This window comes from Microcebus murinus, chromosome 8 (assembly GCF_040939455.1).
Source record: "Microcebus murinus isolate Inina chromosome 8, M.murinus_Inina_mat1.0, whole genome shotgun sequence".
In the NCBI taxonomy this organism is placed as follows: domain Eukaryota; kingdom Metazoa; phylum Chordata; class Mammalia; order Primates; family Cheirogaleidae; genus Microcebus; species Microcebus murinus.
In genome coordinates, this window is record NC_134111.1 from 89,732,066 (window position 1) to 89,753,422 (window position 21,357).

At 52.1% G+C, this 21,357-nt stretch overlaps 1 protein-coding gene across 1 annotated transcript; it reads left to right on the forward strand.

The window, feature by feature from the left end:
* The first annotated feature begins 13,740 nt into the window (after positions 1-13,740).
* Positions 13,741-21,172, forward strand: DES (desmin). Its single transcript, XM_012740164.2, has 9 exons — positions 13,741-14,403; positions 15,435-15,495; positions 15,592-15,687; positions 15,832-15,993; positions 16,171-16,296; positions 16,723-16,943; positions 18,179-18,222; positions 20,108-20,190; positions 20,392-21,172. Exons 1-9 carry the CDS (start codon positions 13,826-13,828, stop codon positions 20,431-20,433), a joined length of 1,413 nt encoding a protein of 470 aa, XP_012595618.2. The 5' UTR covers positions 13,741-13,825; the 3' UTR covers positions 20,434-21,172.
* The last annotated feature ends 185 nt before the right edge of the window (positions 21,173-21,357 follow it).

The window sequence follows — 21,357 nt, forward strand, 5'->3', positions numbered from 1 at the left end:
ATGGGGAGGACATTTGAGAAGTTTGATCATGGAGGGAAGGAGAGAGGAGAGCAGTTCCAGGAGCCACAGGAAGCCAGGCACAATGCACACATCAGTAACAGACACTTGGAGTTCTTCCACCGCTTCCTGCCATCTTCCACAAAGACAGAGCCTGGGCACCTTCAGCCACCCTCCCACACAATAGCTCTAGAGTGGCTATTGGTGGGCTATCGGTGGGCTCATTGGACAATGGGGAGTGGGCCGCAGATGGCCAGTAAGCTGGGTTTGGATGCTAAGTCATGGTAAGTAAAATCCTTGGCCAGGACTTCCATTGCAAGGATGGGTTAAAAATACATCCCTGCTCCCTGACTCCCAGTTCTGGGCCCTGGGTAAAGGCCAGTGGTGGGGAAGGAGCAATGGAGCAATCAGGGGTTCCAGTGCAGGTGGGGCTGGGAGTTTGGTCAATGTTTGAGATGGGGGAGGACTTCTCAGAGGAGCAGTGTGGCCCGGGAGGAGGACGCCAGCCCCCTAACCTAGCCAGACAAAGCTTGCACTATGGACCCGGTTCGTCAGGGGAAATCAAGCAGCCTGGATCTGATGTTTGTTTCTCTGTCTGTGCCCTCCCTCTCAGCCACGCAGAGAAGCTGTAAACACTCGAATATGAGGATTAACTCTGCGTGTGGTGTCTGGGACATTGTGAACAACTCTTGGTGGCTGTGTTTGTGTCTGAGTTAAATTGATCTTTTTAACCCCCAGCACCTAGGACGTGAGGCCACCAAGCTCAGTGTTCAATAAACATTGATGGATGGGTGAGTGAAGGAGTGCACGGGTGAACAAAGGACAAATCTGTCAAAGCACAGACGCAGTTTCTTGGAATGGGCTAAACTCGTTCTATGCTAGATTTTTGGATGTGGACAGCAAGAGGGGTCTCTCGCTGTCCAGCGCCCACAGGGTCTAGGCCAGAGGAGAACTGGTGCTCAGCACATTGCATTCCACTGTCCCAACTCCCTGCCCACAGGCTTTGAGAACGAGTATATGACCTTCCTGGGCTAAAGCTCAGCCTCCTGGTCTCTTACCCTATTAAGTACTTTTTAGAAGCCCCCTGAGACCTCTGTAAAAGGAAAGATAATGGGAAGAATTCCATGAGGCTTGGGTACACCTGGCATGGGAGTGGGTGGTGCTGAATTAATTCCTAGACTAGCTGAGGAAGGGCTCCCAGCTCAGCAGGGAGCCTGCATTTTCTCCTTATGGCCACTGGAGGGCACTTGGACCATGAAATAAGCGGCTCTCTTCCACCTCCCAGGTCTTTGGAGAGCCGTGATTCCATTTAACAAACGTTTCAAAATCATCACAGTAATGATAGCTCCAATATGGCGCTAAACGCCTTCTATGTATATTAACTCGTTTAATATTCACTACAATTTTTGTGAGTTAGTTTGGCTATTTATGGAAAAACCAAGGCTTAAAGAAGTCAAAGAACTTACCTAAGGTCACTCAGCTAAATAGATTTGAGAGTAAGGACTTGAACCCAAGCCCTTGGGCACCGACCATAAATAATGAATGCACACGATGCTGAAAAGAGGACACTGGATAGAAGCAGGAAGAGACATATGCTACACAAATATTATTGTTACTGAACAATTTACACGTTCTGAAATTGGAAGATGGCTTACAGACAATTTGTACGTTTCATATGGTAATGTTCCTTTTTACCCCTGAAATGATGTTATTAAATAAATGAAGTGTCTCACAAGTCATGGTATCTTAACTTGGAGGAATAAAATCATAGTAGTAATACAGGGCAGGAAAAGTTAATTTTCATTTAACATTTAAATAGCACTTACTATGGCCCCAGAACTATTCTAAGCACTTTACATAAAGTAGCTAAATTAATCCTCACTGCCACCCTCTGAGGAATAGGGGTTATTATGACACAAATGGAGACACAGAGAGGGAAGCTACTTGCCCCAGGTCACACAGCAAGAGGAGGAGCTGGGATTAGGGACCCAGGCAGTCTGGCTGCAGTCTGGGCTCTGAGAAGGTCAGGCTTGCACTGGCCTTGAGAGGGAGACGGGGAAGTTGCACTGGAGAAAGGAGGAAATGCACGGTGGAGTTGAGGGTATTCCAGGCAGAGGAACAGCACAGGCGAAGGCCTAGAGGCAGAAAGTAGGAGGTGGAGTTGGGCTGGGGCCTGGGCTACTAGAGCCAGGACTGTGCAAGAGAGGCCTGCCAGGCAGAGCTCCTTGGGGCCTCCTAGGGTGGAGAAAAGAAGAGAGGTACAGCGGAGGGCTGGGATGTGGGTGGTGCTTCAGCCCGGGGAAGAGCTGAGGCCACTCTCCAGGGAAGGGCCATTTGGGAAGTGCAGCGTGTGCTCAGGAAATGGCCAGATTGGATTACAGGGAAGATTAAAGGAGCTAAATCGGGCCTGGGGCTGGGGGGAGGTGTCTGAGAAGGGAACTACATAGGGCCAGCCACTCGAAGCTGCCTGGGATTGGGACATAAGGGTGGGGGAAGGGATCCCACACCAGGCCACCGGAAGCCCTCTCGACCCCAATAAGGCTGGAATGTGGGGTCAGCAAGCAAGGGCATCCTCACTTAGAGCTGGGGGTGGGGTGGGAGCAGAGACCCAGAGAAGTTGGGTGAAGCAGAGACCGATAGAGGGAAAAGTTGAGGTGCAGACTCAGCCCCAACCTAAGATGTCTGGAGCTCCAAGTCTCATCTTGGCTGGGAAGTGGGGGGCACCATTGCTTGTAGGGTGTCGGTGGGGAGCTTTCTGCAGGGCACAGAGCAGAATCTGGAAACAGCCTGGGCCTGCCAGCGCCCTCCCACAGGCCCAGCCCCCAGCCTGCCCCTCCTCTCTTCCCAACCCCTCCCCCAGGCTGAGTGGCAGCACCGGCTGGGGCCCCTCCCAGCCCCAAGGGCAGGCGGTCAGTGGTCTATTCTGGTGCCCAGGGTGGCTGGGGAGCCTGGGGGAGGGCAGAGGGTGAGCCCTCCCATCTCTCTGAGGCTGGATGGGGCGGGGGTGTCAGGTGGGCTCTTTGGGATGGTTGGGGTATAGGGTGTGGGTGGGGAGAAAAAACTCCAGTGCTGTTTTCCGCAAATTGTCCTTTAACTGGGAAGGGACCCTCTGGGAGTATCTGGCACTGGGAAGCTGGAGCAGTGGGAACCCCCAGCAGCTGGCAGTGGACCCCAGAGTCTCCTTGGAACCCTGAGGTGGCAGGACCAAGCCTGGCCCCTAGTCCCAGTCCTCCAGGCAGCCTCTCCGGAAGTGTGGAGGCTGCTGCCTATGGCCGCTCCCAGGCCAGCTGGGGGCAGTCTGGAGCCAGGGTGCACTTGGGGAGCCTCTGCAGCCCGTGGAGGAGCCCCAGTGCCCAGCTGGCCTGTGGGTGGCATAGGGCAGAGCAGCCCCCACTGGCTTCTTTATTCCTCAGGTGGGAAATTTTCATTACTCCACCCCCCCCCCAAATTTCCTGTGGAATGGTCAGACTCCACCGCTAATGGGACCTGACTTCCGGACAACCCCTCCTCCAGGCGGGGCGGGGAAAGGAGCAGAGAAGAACATTGGGGAGACTTGCCCGATACTAGACAAGGGGCTTTTTCTGTGGCGATCCCCTGCTAGGGCCAAGTCACAAGGGGAAGAACCCAGGGCTGTGCCCATGGGATCAGTCTGGGAAAGGCGTTGGAGACCATGCAGAAAAAGGAGTGGGACTTCTAGGAGCCACCGACTAGGGTTCAAATCTAGGTTCAAATCAAGCCTTAGGGAACTTACCCAATCTCTCCGAGCCTAGCATCCGCAGCTATAAAATGGGGACAATAATAGTTGCCTCACAGTGTTGTGAGGATTAGCGATAGAGTGATTTTATATGGCAGCTGTCCATAACACTGTGCCTCGTATACAGTAGGTGCTCAGTCAGTGGTAGCTATGTTATTACCAGAGGCACTAGAGCCCATGGGAAGAGCAAGAGCTTTGGAGTCACGTGGCCCTGGCTATGAATCTCGGCCCTGTACCTGCCGACCTTATGCAAGGACTCAAGCATGTTCCTAGACCTCCCCGAACCAGCTTCCTTACTGGTCAAAAGGGGGTAAAATAGTAGTTAAGGGCTGGCACTTCCTGAGTGCCCACAGTGTGCCAGGACTGTGCTGAGTGCTTTATAGACAATTTCTCATGCAATCTTCCCGGCAACCCTATGTGGTTATCATCACTCTACAGATGAGGAAACAGGCCCAGCAGGGTAGTCAATCCAGGATTTGAACTCGGGCAGTGGCCCACCAGCTGCTTCCCAAATTCCTCCCCTTGCCCATACCTCTGCCGAGTCAAATGGAGTTTAGGCCAGAGTCAAAAGCAGTTTAGGCCACCGGCTGACTCTCTGGCAGGTGTGAAGAGATGGAATATGAAGGGCTGGGGTTACAAGAACATATACTGAGGAGGGCCCAAGAAAGGGTATCTTCTGCAACCCGAGACTCACTTTCGTTGTGTACTGGGATGGTTTGGAGGAGAATAAAGCATCCTACCCAGCAGCAAAAATAGTTCAGGGCCCTGGAGCGATCTATGGTCTGGAGTGGCAGAGAATGCTCTGGGGTCTGAGTGGACCCCAAGCTGACGGTGACTCAGCTGGTTGGAGGAAGAGGAGGATGATCCTATAAGGCTATAAATAGCAACTGTGCATAGTGGCCCTATGAGGTCATTGCCAGCCTGCTCAGGCCCTGCTTAAAGCACTCCGCAGCCTCAGAGGATGTAGGAAACCTGGACAGGGCCCAGGACATCAGGGATATGACCAAACTGGAGGGGCTGAAACGAAAAAAGCCTGTGAGGAAAGATGAAAGGAATGGGGATGAATCAGGGAGTAGAGAGAACTGAACGATGGCACCAAGATCACAACAGAGAATTCCAGGGAAGAGAAGAAGCCGCTTTTCTCCATCTAGGTTAAGGCGCAAGAAAGCAGGAGGCCATTAGAGGTGGGCCTTGCCGGCTGCCTAGGGCGCGAGCGAGCGTGTGGGTGGGCAAAGGAGCCGGTGGAACCTCTGTCCCTGAGCGCGTGCTCTCCACCTCTGCCACCCCCCCCACAGTCTGCTCTCCACTACTCTGCCCTCCCACCCGGCTCCCAGACGCCCCCTTCCCTCTTCCACCCTCAAAACCTGATGCCCCAGTCTGGACACAGAGGTTGCCCCTTTCTTCCTTGGGGGCGGCAGCCGCAGGGAGGGGCGAGGCTGTGTAGGGGAAGGGGTTCCTCTGCCTGGCTCTGTCTGTCCAGGAAAGGCTCTGGGCTGGGGGATTAGGAGAGGGGAGGATAAGGGGGGATGTCCAGCATCCCCTGCGGACTGCTGGGATTGTGGGGGGCAAGAGGTGTGGTGGGGATACCTGAGACTCTGTGAACTTCCAAGGGGTGGGGTCCGCATTTGTGTTGTAGAGGAGGACCAATGGCTCAGATAGGAGTTGAGGCCTGGGGAGAAGGAAGAGAGAACATCAATGTCTAAGGAGGAAGTTGATTTCATTTCTGCTGGCTGGTATAGCCACGTCTCATCAATGAATGGTGGGTCTGGGTCTATTCTGGGGGCTGTGCCCAGGATCTGAGTCCTGCCTTATTGCGAGTCTGGGAGAGGCACAGTGGCTTGGGACAAGGCTGCCTAGGGAGGCCCCACAGCTCCCATAAGAAACAGGCCTCTCTCCTCCTCTCCACAGTGCCGGAGTAGGGAGGTATGTCCAAGGATATTTCACTTTAAGCAAGGATAAACTGAGACCCAGAGTGGGGAAGTGACCAGTCTAATGTCACACAGCTTGTCCCAGAGCTGGCCCAGGACTCTGGCCTTTCCCCCCACCCCCAATCCCCAGCAACATGCTCCCAGTGCCGCAGGAAGCCTTCCCCCACCTTCATTAATGCTACCAAAGCCCCTCGCTCCCCTCCACCCTCCCCTCCCCTCCTCCCCTGCCCTTCCTCTCTTACTGGGTGAATAACACGTGAAATTTACAGGGTACAGCAAAGCCACAGCACTTTCACCTTCATCATCTTATGAGCTCCTCCCCCTTGAGGTCAGCTGCTAAGCTCCTTCACTGGGAAGAGCTGTCCCATTCCGTGGGAGGGCTTGGGGGCTGGGGAGGAGGTGAGATGAGCCTCAGACTTCTCCTACTTTGGCAGAAAACCCCCACGGCGCTCCATGTCTGTAAAAGGAGCACAGGGCAGGAGGGGGGCAGGAGCCAAGGCTTCAGGGCCCTCCCCAGAGAGGGAGCAAGGCCAGGGGTGGGGGTGATGAGGGCGAGGTGGAGGAGGGCTTATGGGAATTGGGGTGGGGGTGCTAGTGAGGGAGGGGACCCAAGAGAGGGTCTGGGGGCAAAAGGTGGAGACAGCTGGGAGAGAGAGGCTGTGGCCCAAGGTCTCAAGCCAAGAGGATGCAGAGGGTGGCGGATGGGAGGGCCTGGGGAAGAGTGGGCAGTGCAGCCGGAGAGATGAGCTCCAGGGAGAATCTTGACGCCATTCTGGCTGGGCCCCCCAACTCTGCAGCCTCCCCCTGGTGATATCAGGAAGAAACAATTGCCTCTGGGCATTCCTTCCCTTTTACAGTCAGTCCCAGCTCCTGGGCAGGGCAGCCTGTGGAGGGTGAGCAGCTGCTGCAGCTGAGGGGAAGGTGGATGGGGTGGGAGCAAGTGAGAGGGTTGTTGGGGGGGCTGTCAGGCAGGGAGGCCAGAAGGCATCAGACAGTGAGTCCCCAGGAAAGACTGGGCTGGGACCACATGCTGCCCCTACCCCCTGCTGGGGCCCAGACACTCGGGATGCCAGAAGCTGAGGGTACCCCCAGAGATGACCAGGCCTGATCCCCTCTCTCACACTGTGGTGTTGACAGGGCCAGAGAGGAGCCAGCATTTGTCCAGGTTGCACAGAAGGTCACTGGTGCACCCCTAGGATGTGCACTCATATCAGCCTCTGGTTGACCACCCCACCCCACCCCACCCCGATGTTTGTGCTTCCTAGCACCCCTACCACGGGCTAGAGCTGATGAGGAGAGCCTCGCCCACAGAGGTCACGCTGCCATGTTCCACAAGGCTCACGCCGGCCCAACCTAGCTCGGGACAGAAGCATGAGGCCCTTGAGGTCCTTGGCTGGGAAACAGCAAGAGGAGGAGGATGTGCCCTGGGCAAGGGTGCCAAGAGGGACCCTGGAGCTGGGGCCTCAGTCAGCGGAGGGAGGGACCAGCACTGTCTCGCACCTGGGATCCTGGGGCAGGTGAGGTTCTCCCTAACAGGGCAAGTGTCCAGTTCTCTCTCCATTGTGAGCTCTTTGTTTTTCCTAATCCAAATGCCCTGTGCTGGCCAGGTTGATATCCCCACTTCAGCTGTCCACCCATGCCAGCCACTTGCCCCCACTCCATGCCATCCATGGAATCTGGGGGCGCCTATGGCTAGCCAGGGCCCTTATCTTCCAGAGAGCCTGCTGTGAGGTTCAGAGATATGCCTGGGTGTCCATAAGCCTCCAGACATTGTGCTTAGGGGACAGCAGGAAACAGCAAATGCAGAGGTCTGGAGGCTGGGAAGGGCTCGGCAGCCTCACCCAACCTAAGAGAGGCTGAAGCAAGGGGAGCATGAAGGAAAGGTGAGTGAACCGAGGTTGGCACAGTGGCATTGGAGGCCCCAACGAGTTTAGGGCTTGCTAGTTCAGTACTTCAGGGGAAGGAGAGAAGCTGGGAATGGTGAAGCAAGAGACGTTCCAAAAGGCATGAGCATTGCACCCAAATATCTGCAGGGCAGACCTGTGAGAGGGGGGTTCCTCTTGTTCTGTTTGGCTGCCAGGTGATATTAAGTAGCATAGCAGAGACACATCATCTGGCTTTGAATATAAGGACACGTCTTTTAACAGCAGAGCTGGAGACATGCAAGGAACTCAGTGTCTCTTTGTGGGATGGAATGGGCTGCCTGGAGGCAGCGAGTTTAGTTCCCAGGCAGAGGAAGGATTCAAGCTGGATAAATGCTTGCTGGAGTCACAGTAGAGAAGACTTAAGCCTTAAATGAGAAATAGGAGCATTGGACTGGTAAGTCTCGTGACCTGTGAGAGCCAATGGTATGTTTCTAAGACTCTATGAGGTTTCAGTAATCTGGGAAGATTTCAAACAGAGAGTAGTACTAACTTCCTTCTTTAATTCATTTAATAAAATGTATTGCCAGTACCCATTGTGCAAGGCATCATACCACATACACAAATTTATAAATTGTCCCTTTTTTCTGACAAATGCTGAATGAAGTGGTCTGTCTTGGTGGACCTTCCCATTTACAATGTATAATAGCTAAAGGGAAGAGGCATGACCATAAAATAATGTTATGTTAAAAAAAAGACCAAAATGTATACATTTATAAGTGTGTCCTGAAGATATTCACAGCAGCATTATTTATAATAGCAAAAAGATTGGGAAAAATATAAATGTTCATCAATAAGGAACTGATCAAATAAATTATCTAAATCTGTATAGTGAAATACAATTGAAGATATTAAGAAGAATGACTCTGTTGTGAGCTAGGCTGACGCCACGGCACTCACTCTAGCCTGGGCAACAAAATGAGACTCTGTCTCAAAAAAAAAAAAAAAAGAAGAATGACTCAAAACCTCATAAGAAAGAAAAGTGCAGGACCAGATGGCTTCACTGGTGAGTTCTACCAAACATTTAAAGAAGAACTAACACCAGTCCTCCACAAACTCTTCTAAAAATTAGAAGAGGAGGGAATACTTCCTAACTCATTCTATAAAGCCAACATTACCCTAGTACCAAAACTAGACAAAAATATTACAAAAAAAAGAAAGAAAATTACAGACCAATATCCCTTATGAATATTAATGTAAAAGTCTCAACAAAAAATACTAGCAAACTGAATTCAGCAGCAAATTAAAAGGATTACATGCCTTGGTCAAGTGGAATTTATTCCTGGAGTGCAAGGATGGTTCAACATATAAAAATCAATCAGTGTAATACATCACATTAATAGAAAGAAGGAAAAAAACCTACATAATCATCTAAATTAATGATAAATGAAAACAACTGCATTTATAATAGCATCACAAATAACAAAATACTTGGCAATAAACATAACCAAGGATGCATAAGACTCTTACACTGAAAACTATAAAACATTGCTGAAATAAATTTAAAAAGAAAAAAATAAATGGAAACACTTCCCACATTCATGGACTGGATGACAATATTGTTAAGATATCAATACTACCCAAAGTGATATACATATTTGGTATAATCCATATTAAAATTTCACCAACATTTTTTGCAGAAATAGAAAAACCCTTCCGATCATAAGGAATCTCAAGAAACCTCAAATGGACAAAAAATCTTGACAAAGAACAAAGTTGGAGAACTCACCCCTTCTGATTTCAAAATTCACTACACAAGTACAGTTATCAAAATAGTGTGATACGAGCATAAAGACAGATAGATTAATGAAATAGAAAGAGAGCCCAGAAATAAATCCTCACATATATGGTTAAATAATTTTCAGCCAAGGTGCCAAGACAGGACACCTGGGGAAAGGACAGTTTTTTCAGGTGGTCCTGAGAAGACTGGATATCTACACGCAGAAATGAAGTTGGACCCTTACCTTATATCATATATAGAAATTAACTCAAAATGGATCGAATACTTAACCATAAGAGCTAAAACTATAAAACTTAGAAGAAAACATAGAGAAAATCTGCATGACATTGGATTTGGTAATGATTTCTTGGATATGACATGAAAAGCACAGGCAATAAAAGAAAAAAAATAGATAAATTAGACTTCATCAAAATTAAAAACGTTTGTGCATCAAAGGACACAATCAACAGAATGGAAAGGCAAACCACAGAATGGGAGAAAATATTTGCAAATCATATATCTGATAAGAGAATAATATCCAGAATATATTAACAACTCAACAACAAAACAACCAACCCAATTCAAAAATGGGCAAGGGGTCTGAATAGACATTTCTCCAAAGAAGATATACAGATGACCAATAGGCACATGAAAAATGCTCAATATTACTGATCATTAGGGAAATGCAGATCAAAACCACAATGAGATAACCCCTCAAACCCATTAGGATGGTTATTATAAAACAAACAAGCAAAAAGCAGAAAATAACAAGTGTTAGCAAGGATGTGAAGAAAATGGAATTCGTGCGTTGCTGGTAGAAATGTAAAATGGTACAGTTGCTGTGGAAAACAGTATGGCAGTTCCTCAAAAATTTAGACATATAATTACCATATAATACTGTACTTCCACTTCTGAGTACTTCTGAAAAAAATTGAAAGCAGGGATTTGAACAGATATTTGTACACTAAAGTTCATAGCAGCATTATTCACAATAACCAAAAGGTGGAAACAACTCAAATATTATTCATTGACGGAAAAACAGGTAGGCCAGGTGCAGTGGCTCACACCTGTAATCCTAGCACTCTGGGAGGCTGAGGCAGGCAGATTGCTCGAGGTCAGGAGTTTGAAACCAGCCTGAGCAAGAGCGAGACCCCATCTCTATTATAAATAGAAAGAAATTAATTGGCCAACTAATATATATAGAAAAAAAATTAGGTGGGCATGGTGGCGCATGCCTGCAGTCCCAGCTACTTGGGAGGCTGAGGCAGAAGGATCCCTTGAGCCCAGGAGTTTGAGGTTGCTGTGAGCTAGGCTGATGCCATGGCACTCACTCTAGCCTGGGCAACAAAGTGAGACTCTGTCTCAAAAAAAAAAAAAGGAAAAAAGGAAAAGAAAAACAGGTAAACAAAGTGTGGTATGTATATGTACACACACAATGGAATATTATTCAGCCTTAAAATTCTGACACATGCTATAACATGGATGACCCTTGATGTTATGCTAAGTGAAGTAAGCCAGTTACAAAAGGACAAATATGGTATGATTCCACTTACACGAGGTACCAGGAGTCAAAGTCATAGAAACAGAAAGTAGAATGATGTTTACTAGTGGCTGGGAAGAAGGGAGAGTGGGGAGTTATTTTTAATGGGGATGGAGTTTCAGTTTGGGAAGATTAAAAAGTTCTGGAGATGGATTGTGGTAATGATTACATGACAGTGTGAATTTACTCAATGCCACTGAACTGTATACTCAAAAATGGCTAAAATGGTGAATTTTATGTTATGTATATTTTATCACAATTTTTAAAATGATTCAGCTGTCAACGTACTAAAAGGGAATAATCTGTAAGATATATGTTCATTGAAAAGCGCTGGATCCCAAAGGGCGGGTTCCATATATATACAAATGTGGTTATATATGCATAAAGTATCTCAGAAAGGCAACAAAAACAACTGCAACCACCTAAAACTGGTTGTCTCTGAAGAGGGGTATGGGGTGGCTGGATGTTAAAAATGAGGAGACTTACTTTTTCGCTTTATGCCTTTACATACATCTTGAAGTCTGTACCGCGCACACTACCCATCCAGAGAAATTATTATTATTTTTAGTGTGTCCAAGTCGCAGTAGTCCCTTTGGGAGCTAAACTCAACCCAGCAGTGCTGCCCAGCTCAGAGCATGTTTTGGAGCGCTCCTCTTTCACCTGCCTTCCAAGCCCCAGGGTGTTGTTTTGCTGCCCTCCATGGTAGCAAATCCTCAGGGGTGGAACTGAATTTTGGAAACCGTCCAAGTGGTTCAGAGCCAAGTCTGGTAGTTGATGGGTTTGACTAGAGAATAGATAGCATCATTTATTTATTTGTTCTCTGCCTCGTTTCACCAAGGAACTGAGGCCTGGGGCTGGTCCGAAGGACAATTTCCTTATGTGGTCTGGAGACCATTCACAGACAAGAGCCCCAGAAATGCTGTCCTCAGTAGCACCACGGAAATGGATGCACGGTCTCCCACACGCATAGTGGATGACAGGGACGGTGCCGCTTGGGATGCGTTAAGGATTCATAGTCTCCCAAATCCTCCAGGAGCGCACGGTCTAGTTTGGGAGATGAGACACAAAAATAACCAGAACACAACAGCTTGCACTGACTCGAAGGCTGGATAAGAATATCTGGCACTCCCCCATCCACCTCATACGCTTGTCTCTTAGATGAAAATTAGATGCTTACTGGGAAAGGGCTTGGAAAAGACAGCAGTGACAAAGCCCAAAGTTCACCTGGCACATTCACACTCCACCTGGGGCCACAGCGCAGGCTCTGGGGTCAGACTGCCTCAGCTTTCTGAGCTATAAAATGGACACAGTGCTAGTCCCTACCTCCTAGGGTTGCTGAAGAATTGGGGACCGTGAGTGTGGAGTGCTTAGTGGATTGGCACACAGTAGGCGGTCAGTGTATTTGAGGTATTACTATAGTTATGTGCATTAGTCATACTGGGGCCTCTTCAAACCCTTGGGGCCGAGAGCGTAGGCATGGCAAGGTTGACCATCCCAACTTCATAGCTGAGGACTCAGAGAGGTAAAGGACTCATCTACTAGAAACTACTCCTGCTGCCGATGGCAGGGCTGGGGCAGGACCAGCCATGGGCTCCTAAGCCAGAGCTCGATTTCCAGGCTTTGCGTTCCAAAAGGGTCAGGCCTCCTAAGAGGGGTCTGTGGAGTGCCAGGTGGAGGTGTAGAGACACAGCCAGTGTTCGTGGAGAAGTGTGGGTGTCCTTAGGGGTCAGCGAGTGCCTTGTGCTAAAGAGGTGACTGTGAAGAGATGGGCAAGCCCTTCATGGGGTTCCATTCCTACTGGGGGGCCTGGAGCATTATGGGGTGGAAAGTGAATGGGACTGTCACCCCCAGCCTTCCTCAACCCTCTGACACCCGTCCGTGCCTCCTCAGGTACCCGGCCCCCACCCCCGGAGCTCCTCTCCTGTGCCTTGTTTCCCGAACCGATGCATTCTCCTCTATAAATACCAACTCTGGTATTTCGGGTTGGCAGCTGTTGCTGCCAGGGAGATGGCTGGGTTGACGTGTGGCTCCTGACAAAACACAAACCCCTGGTGTGTGTGGGTGTGGGTGGCGTGAGTAGGGGGATGAATCAGGGAGGGGTGGGGGGACCAACGGGCAGGAGCCAGGGGAAGCTGGCATGGGGGTGGGAGTGTATATAGCAATTGGAAACTGAAAGCTCAACAGACCCTGGTGGAAATCACCGAGCTGTTTATAAACTTGAGGCCCTGCCCTCAGGCATAGGGGGGAGGAAGAGGGCTGCCCTAGTCTAGAGGGAAACTGAGGCTCAGAGCCAGAAGGCAGGTGCCAGTGGACATACACAGGCAGGCAGGCTCTGGCCAGGATTGCTCTGCCTGCCAGGTGCCCTCCCAGCCTCCCTGCCTGCCTAGAGACCCCCTTTGGCCTGGCTGGTCTTTGCCTGAGCCCTCCCAAACCTCTGCAACTTCAAGGGAATCTTTAGAAATAAGGTGGTTTGGGGCCTTTCCTGGGAACAGGCCTTGACCCTTTAGGAAATGAACCAAAGTCTCTCCTGCGAGCAAAAGTGGAACCCTCAAACTAAATGGATGCCTCTAACCTGCTGTTTTCTCTTAGCACCCCCAAGACAAGGCAAGCACCAAAGGGTGAAAGGGGGCCGCCTGGGGGCTCCAAACATGCTTGCTGCCCTGGTGAAGCAGTCGGCGGGCCTGTCTCCTGCTCTCCCGAGTGGGTCAGCCCCTCCGAGGCCCCACACCCGCAGGCTCAGGGGCGCTCCTCCCCGCCCCCACGGCCAGCCCAGCGGCCGCCCTTTCCTGGCAGGACAGCGGGATCCTGCAGCTGTCAGGGGAGGGGTGGCGGGGGCTGATGTCAGGAGGGATACAAATAGTGCAGACGGCTAGGGGCCCTGTCTCCCCTCGCATCCACTCTCCGGCCGGCCGCTCGCCTGCCGCCTCCTCCGTGCACCCGCCCAGCCTCGCCCGCGCCGCCACCATGAGCCAGGCCTACTCGTCCAGCCAGCGCGTGTCCTCCTACCGCCGCACCTTCGGCGGGGCCCCGGGCTTCCCGCTCGGCTCCCCGCTGAGCTCGCCCGTGTTCCCGCGCGCGGGCTTCGGCAGCAAGGGCTCCTCGAGCTCGGTGACGTCCCGCGTGTACCAGGTGTCGCGCACGTCGGGCGGGGCTGGGGGCCTGGGGTCGCTGCGGGCCAGCCGGCTGGGGGCGACCCGCGCGCCCTCCTCCTACGGCGCGGGCGAGCTGCTGGACTTCTCCCTGGCGGACGCGGTGAACCAGGAGTTCCTGACCACGCGCACCAACGAGAAGGTGGAGCTGCAGGAGCTCAATGACCGCTTCGCCAACTACATCGAGAAGGTGCGCTTCCTGGAGCAGCAGAACGCCGCGCTCGCCGCCGAGGTGAACCGGCTCAAGGGCCGCGAGCCCACGCGTGTCGCCGAGCTCTACGAGGAGGAGCTGCGCGAGCTGCGGCGCCAGGTGGAGGTGCTCACCAACCAGCGCGCCCGCGTCGACGTGGAGCGCGACAACCTGCTCGACGACCTGCAGCGGCTCAAGGCCAAGTGAGGGCCGCGCTCCCTTTCTGCGGGAAGGGCGGAGGAGGCTAGGCCTGGGGGCTGGGCTTAGAGTTCTTCTCCTGGGGTCGGAGAGGGTCATCCTCCTGTGTCCTTAAGGGGGAGATAGACTCAAGGTCTCTCCCTTGTGTCCCCACGCTACACAGGAGGAATTTTCTTGGGGATATAGATCATGGGGTGGAAATGAGAGACCTTGGGGGATCCGGGGCCCTGTGGGCAGCCTCATTTAAAAGCATCCTAAAATGCTGGGGTGATGTTGATGGGGTGAGGCAGGCACATGGGTGGAGGAGAGGCTGAAAGAGGACCTGAGTGTAGTGTAGTCAGAGGGACGGGGAGGATGACAGGTGACAGGGAAAGCTGGGCAGGCTGGGAAGGGCAGGGGGCAGGAGTCCAAGCAATAGCTCTCAGCTCAGCTGCGATGAGGCCCAGGGTGGGGGAGGAGAGAGCTTAGCCCCTGGACCTACTGAGGCTGTGTCGTTTCACAAGGTGAATGGCCAGGCTAGAGAAAAAGGGAGTGAGTGGGGGGCTGCAGCCCTCAGAAAGCTTGGGAAAGGCTGGATGGGAGACTCCACCAGCCTCCCAGTATGAAAAGAGCAGCGTATATGAATACTCTATATGAATATAGAGTATTCAAGGGTCCTGCTTCTGATAGGACAAGTGACCAGAGTTACCCTCCTGCCACCAAAATCACAAACATTAATTGATCAGCTATATGAGCCAGGCTGCAGCTGGGAACACACAAGTGGATAAAAGAGATAGTTTCTAATCCCAGGGAGGTCACAGTCTGGTGGGGACATAGACTTCAAGGGTGTGGCTCCAGGGCAGAGACTGGGCCACGTGGTGCACCCTCCCTAGATGGGCGGGGCCTCTGCCGCTGCCTTCCTGGGCTCCTGTCTCTATCCCGCAGACAGGCCTTACCTCTCTGCCCTGGGCCCACTCCCTGGTCAGCCCCCAGCCAGTCGTCTCCACTGTCAGCTTTATCCTCTCCAACTGTCTGTCCTTTTGCCTGTCTTGGCCAGGCTGCAGGAGGAGATCCAGCTGAAAGAAGAAGCAGAGAACAATTTGGCTGCATTCCGATCGGTGAGCCCACTTCTGTACCCCCTACATGGCTCCTGGTCTCCCTCCGCCCCACCTGGGTGGTTGGTGACCCTGTGCTTCTTGCTTGACCTCTCCCAGGATGTGGATGCAGCCACTCTAGCTCGAATTGACCTGGAGCGCAGAATCGAATCTCTCAACGAGGAGATCGCGTTCCTTAAGAAAGTGCACGAAGAGGTACGGCTCAGCCTCTCTGCCTCGGAGTCCTTAGGCCGTGGGAAAGCAATTGGAAAGTGGGGGTAGGGCAAGGCTCTGGGAATAGGGGTGTGAGGGTGCTATGTGGGCCCTAAGAAGGGACTGAAGCCCAACCACACCCTGCAGGAGATCCGTGAGTTGCAGGCGCAGCTTCAGGAACAGCAGGTCCAGGTGGAGATGGACATGTCCAAGCCAGACCTCACTGCTGCCCTCAGGGACATCCGGGCTCAGTACGAGACCATCGCGGCTAAGAACATCTCTGAAGCTGAGGAGTGGTACAAGTCAAAGGTGGGTGGCCTGGCCCAGGGACGATGGCACCTCTGTCCCCCTTAATCCCAGTTTGGAGGTGCTGTCTGTGGCTCCATCCATGGGGAGAAGGGTGATCCCAGAATCTCCATGCTCCCTTGCTCCTGCTACCTGCATCCTGCATCCTGCTCATCTTAGGGCCCCTCTCTCTGCCCTCAGGTGTCGGACCTGACCCAGGCAGCCAACAAGAACAATGATGCGCTGCGCCAGGCCAAGCAAGAGATGATGGAATACCGACACCAGATCCAGTCCTACACCTGCGAGATCGACGCCCTCAAGGGCACTGTGAGTCCCTGCCCGCTAGGTCCAGCCCCTCCCTGCCTGCAGCTCACACCCTCACTCTGACCTGGGACACATCACAGACCCTCTCTGGGCATCCATCTCCTCAAATCTACAACTGGGGTGAAACCAGACGCCAGATGTGTGGATTCCAGTTGGGCACTAAGGAGTCAGGAGGTTCCTGGGGCAACTCCCTGTGTGGGGACAAGAAGGCTGAATATAGATGCTTCTTTTTTTCTGTTTGATTCTCTGAGTGTCCACATATAGACTTCATTTGGGCTCAGGGTTCCCTGGCCAAGAAACCTTTGACAACTCCTGGATCTGACCATCTGGAGTTGCCTCCCAGTCCCAAGCCTACGTCTCTGTCTTGGGCCCCTAGTGTCCTCCTCCCAGGACAGCCTGTCTTTGACCTGGGCTCCCCCTCCACTGCAGAACGATTCCCTGATGAGGCAGATGCGGGAGCTGGAGGACCGCTTTGCCAGTGAGGCCAGTGGCTACCAGGACAACATCGCACGCCTGGAGGAGGAGATCCGGCACCTCAAGGATGAGATGGCCCGCCACCTGCGCGAGTACCAGGACCTGCTCAACGTGAAGATGGCCCTGGATGTGGAGATTGCCACCTACCGGAAGCTGCTGGAGGGCGAGGAGAGCCGGTGAGGGGCGAGGCAGGGGTTGCGGAGCTGGGGGCCCATTTCTGCCCCCTGGGGCTCTGGTTCACCTCAACAAGATCTGGAAATGATTTTATACCAGAGGCCGCCACTCTGCTAATTGCAGAGAATTAACCAAGGCCACCTGAGTAAAAAGCAATTTAATTAACAGCATTTATAAAAAGAGAAATATAAAGTATTCCCTTATCCACCTTCAGAATTAAGAACCAGCAGCATAAAACCATATTCAGCAACCAGTAATAAAATATTACTGCCAGTCAAGGGAGAGATGAAAGCAGAGTGGGGAATGATAAAGGAAAGGGAAGGAGGAGATGGAGACAAATGAGACAGAGGGGGAGAGAAAGCCTTGCACACGGATAGGCACAGAGAGGGGGAGAGACACACACAAGGAGGGCGCAAGCACAAACACATGCTCAGAGGGAAAGACAGAGACAACGTGCTTGTATCAACCCACCTACAGACACAGAAAACAGCTGGAAGGACACATGATCCTTCAGGGGTAATAGAAATGTTCTATATCTTGATTTGGATTGATAGTTACATGGATGTAGACACTGATCAAAACTCATTGAATTGTACATTAAAGATCTGTGCATTTCACTATATGTAAACTTAGCCTCAATTTAAAATAGGTCAATTACTCCAAACACTAGTACCCCTTGATACTCATAAAAATAATAATATGGGAAAAATTTTAAAAAGCAGCAGACGTGTTTAGATATAGACTTATACCTAAAGAAAAACTTCAGATTTCCTAGAATGACATCTACATGCGATGGCCTTTGAAGGTAGCTAAAGGAGTGTGGGATTTTCCCAGCCTTAGGCATAGATGGTCAGCTCCCGGAACTGGCCTGGCTGGAGGGTGGGCACACACAATGTATGTCATCCACAGCTGCTATTGTTACATCCTGCAGTGCCAGGAGCAAGAAGGAAACCTTGGTGAACTGGAGGGTGTGGTAGGGTTGGGCATCCTGGTGTCATGCCAGCAGGCCAGAGTTGAAAATAGATGATCCTTCCAGAAGGGACTACTCCTGGGACAGCTGCCGTTGGCCTTTGACCCCATTCCCTGAGCAATGTGGGCAGTGGGAGTGTGGGGGTCAGTGGGACTGGGACAGATAAGGATAGTGTTCACGGAGGACCATGGCTAGCCTTGATGGGTGGTCAAAGGGAGACATGGGAGGGTCCTTAACTCTTTGGGGGCTTGGTCTCTCCCTTCTCAGGATCAACCTCCCGATCCAGACCTTCTCTACCCTCAACTTCCGAGGTGAGTGTGTGCTAGGAGGTAGAGGTTGGGGCCAAGAGTCCAGCATGGGCACTGCCCAAGGCCAGCCAGGAGGAGAAGATGGGACCATGGGGCCAGGGCCAGGCCTGGGGACTGGGCAAGAGAGAGGCAGTCACTGTGGGTAGGTAGGACACTTTAGATAGACGTAGAACAGGCAACTTCTGACAGAGCTTTTTTTTTTTTTTTTGAGACAGAGTCTCACTCTGTTGCCTGGGCTAGAGCGCTGTGGCATCAGCCTAGCTCACAGAAACCTCAAATTCCTGGGCTCAGGCAATCCTTCTGCCTCAGTCTCCCAGTAGCTGGGACTACAGGCATGCACCACCATGCTTGGCTAATTTTTTCTATATATTTTTAGTTGGCCAATTAATTTCTTTCTATTTTTAGTAAAGACAGGGTCTCGCTCTTGCTCAGGCTGGTTTCGAACTTCTGACCTATGAGCGATCCGCCCGCCTCAGCCTCCCACAGTGCTAGGATTACAGGCGTGAGCCACAACGCCCGGCCTGACAGAGCTTTTTATTTGATTGTTTTGTGTTGTATTTTATTTACCACATCTTCTGTGCCTTCTGGGAATACTGGGCTTCAGGAAGCAGCCTCTGTTTTGAATCCCAAACTCTGAAAGTAGCAGGGATGTCCTTGGGGGCCTGGCTGTAGGTGCAGGTCTTACTCCCTGGGCTAGAAGGCACCACTGCCCATTGTCTGTTTGGCATGTTGCCAAGCAGGACCCCCCCCCCCACCGGCTGTTTGTTGAACACTTCCAGTTTGCTGGAGCAAGATGTTGGATGCATGTTTGAAAAAATGAAGCCAAATCTTAGCAAAGCCAAACAATGAAAAGAGTGAGCTCTTAGGGCATTCTGCCACCCTGACATTAGTAATATGCAGATCGAGTGGCTTTCCAACCCCAGAGAGCAGAGAAATACATGATAATGATGCATTAGGAAAGCAAGTCGGAGTCCTTGGCAGCTTCTCCTTTCCTAGATCAAATCTTTTATATCTTCGACGTTCATTTCCATCAGGAAAAAATACACGCTGTGCTCCACCAAGTTGCAACATTTATCACAGGCTAGTTGCTTGCTAAGGAGATTCGTGAACACCAGACTCATAATACCAAGGACCTAAATTTGACCCTGCCCATAAAACTCAGAACTTCTATTTTCTGTTAGTTGTTTATATAGACACCAAGTGTGAGTCTTGCATTTAAAACTGCACAATGCAAAAAAAAAGAGAGGGAGAAGAAAAGAAAAGAAAAAAAAAACCTATGCACTGATTTTTCAAATCAATAGCTCTGAGGCTGTGATAGGGCAAGCACCATTGTTGCCATTTTGCTCAGTCTCCTCGCTGGGGAAACTGAGGCAGAGAGGTCAAGTGGCTGACCACCAGCACAATGAATCAGTGCCTGGCTCTTGCTCTGTCTCACTTTCATTAAGACATCAAGTTGCTCGTCCCAAGTCTTAAAGAGGGACAGGTACTATAAGGTCTTCCAAAAGAATGTCTTGAGACTGGGCTTTGGGGTTCTGTCTTGGAGGAGGGGAGCCCCAGAATATACATCCATGCAGAGCTTTCCTGGAGCCCAGAGGTGGAGAGCAAGCAAGGAGGTGTGGGTCTCCTCTGCCCTCCTGTGTCAGCCCTCCCCCACCCCCACACGTAGAGCAAATCTGTTGGTTCCTGAGTCCCAGGGACTGCAGAGCCACCTGCTGGGTGCTGGGCTCAAGGAGAGGTGCTAAAGTCTTGTTGAAGAAGTCACAAGCCCATCTTGAGGGGGTAGGAGTCTGCCAAGGTTCTGCTCAGTGTGGTCAGGTATGGAGCCCCAGTCCCTGGTGCAGCCCTGCCTGGACTTGGTCAGGCTGAGCATGCAATGGCTCTGTTATAGAAACCAGCCCTGAACAAAGGGGTTCTGAGGTCCATACCAAGAAGACGGTGATGATCAAGACCATCGAGACCCGAGATGGGGAGGTGAGTGGTCTGTCTGGTCTCCTTACCTTTGGTGGGGGCGTTGGATGTATCTGGGAGTACTGTCTTCCACCAGCTGCCCTGGTTCGGGCTCCTGGCTGAGGGGGGGTAGAGGTGTCCTGCTGCCCTGGGGTGGGGGGGCTCAGGGCCTAGGCTCCATGCTGTGGCCAGCACCGGTTTGACTGGGCTTCTCTCCCTCAATAGGTCGTCAGTGAGGCCACACAGCAGCAACATGAGGTGCTCTAAAGCCAGAGCCCTGCTGCCGCCAGAGACCGTCCTTGCCCCTGTCCTCACTGCCTCCTGAAGCCAGCCTCCTTCCAGCCCAGGACACCACCCCTCACTGCCTCTGACCCCTCCTCACCTACCATCCCTCATGGTCCCCACAGGGGACATGGCCCATGCCTGCCCAGCCACAGAGAGCACCCCAGCCGCCTCTGCAGACCCCAGCCATGAGTCCTGGCTGTTGGAAGTGAGTGAGCCTGGCTCTTGTGCTGGACGGAGCCTAGGCTAGAGCAGCGACCCTGCCCCTCCCACCTCCGTGACCTCAGGCACTAGCCTCTGGCTTTGGAGAAGGCCCCAGAGCAAGGTGTTGGGACACCGCAGGGTCAGGACTGAGCCCCGTGGGCCTTCCCAACCCCCAGCCCGGGAGAGAGAAAGGGCATCCTCCTCAGCAAGCTGGGCAGGAAGCCACGGACTGGACCCTGTGGACACTGGGGGGTTTCAAATTGTCCCCTTGGTCCCTTACTTTCCTTTCCCTAGCCCAGGGTGGGCTTAGAAAGCAGGGGCTGCAAGAGGGAACCCCCGAAGGTGCCGGATGTGGGAGCAGGAGAATGAGAAGGAGAGAGGGTGGGTGAGATGCTGGAGAGGAGAGGAGAGAGGCAGAGAGCGGTCTCAGGCTGGCGGGAGGGGCACCCACCTCCCCACGCCTGCCCTCCCCGCTGCAGGGGCTCTGGACAGAAACAATAAAGACATAAGCACAAGCCAAGCATGCCCCTACTGTCTGGACTGCTGGGTCTCCTCTGGGGGCCCCAGGACCCTGTCGTGCCACCCATCACCCTGAGATGGGCTGTCCCCTGGAGCCTTGCACCAGCTTCTGTTCCCAGAGCCGCCCAGCCTTGCTGTATGCCTGCAGCACACGGGGCATGGAGCACTGGACAGGGGTTTTTGTTG

Bases quoted from the DNA above. Each gene is read 5' to 3' on its own strand.
- DES (XM_012740164.2), top strand. From the start codon at position 13,826: ATGAGCCAGGCCTACTCGTCCAGCCAGCGCGTGTCCTCCTACCGCCGC. The intron at 15,994-16,170 runs GTGGGTGGCCTG...CTCTGCCCTCAG, and splicing joins AGGAGTGGTACAAGTCAAAG to GTGTCGGACCTGACCCAGGC. The intron at 16,297-16,722 runs GTGAGTCCCTGC...CCTCCACTGCAG, and splicing joins TCGACGCCCTCAAGGGCACT to AACGATTCCCTGATGAGGCA.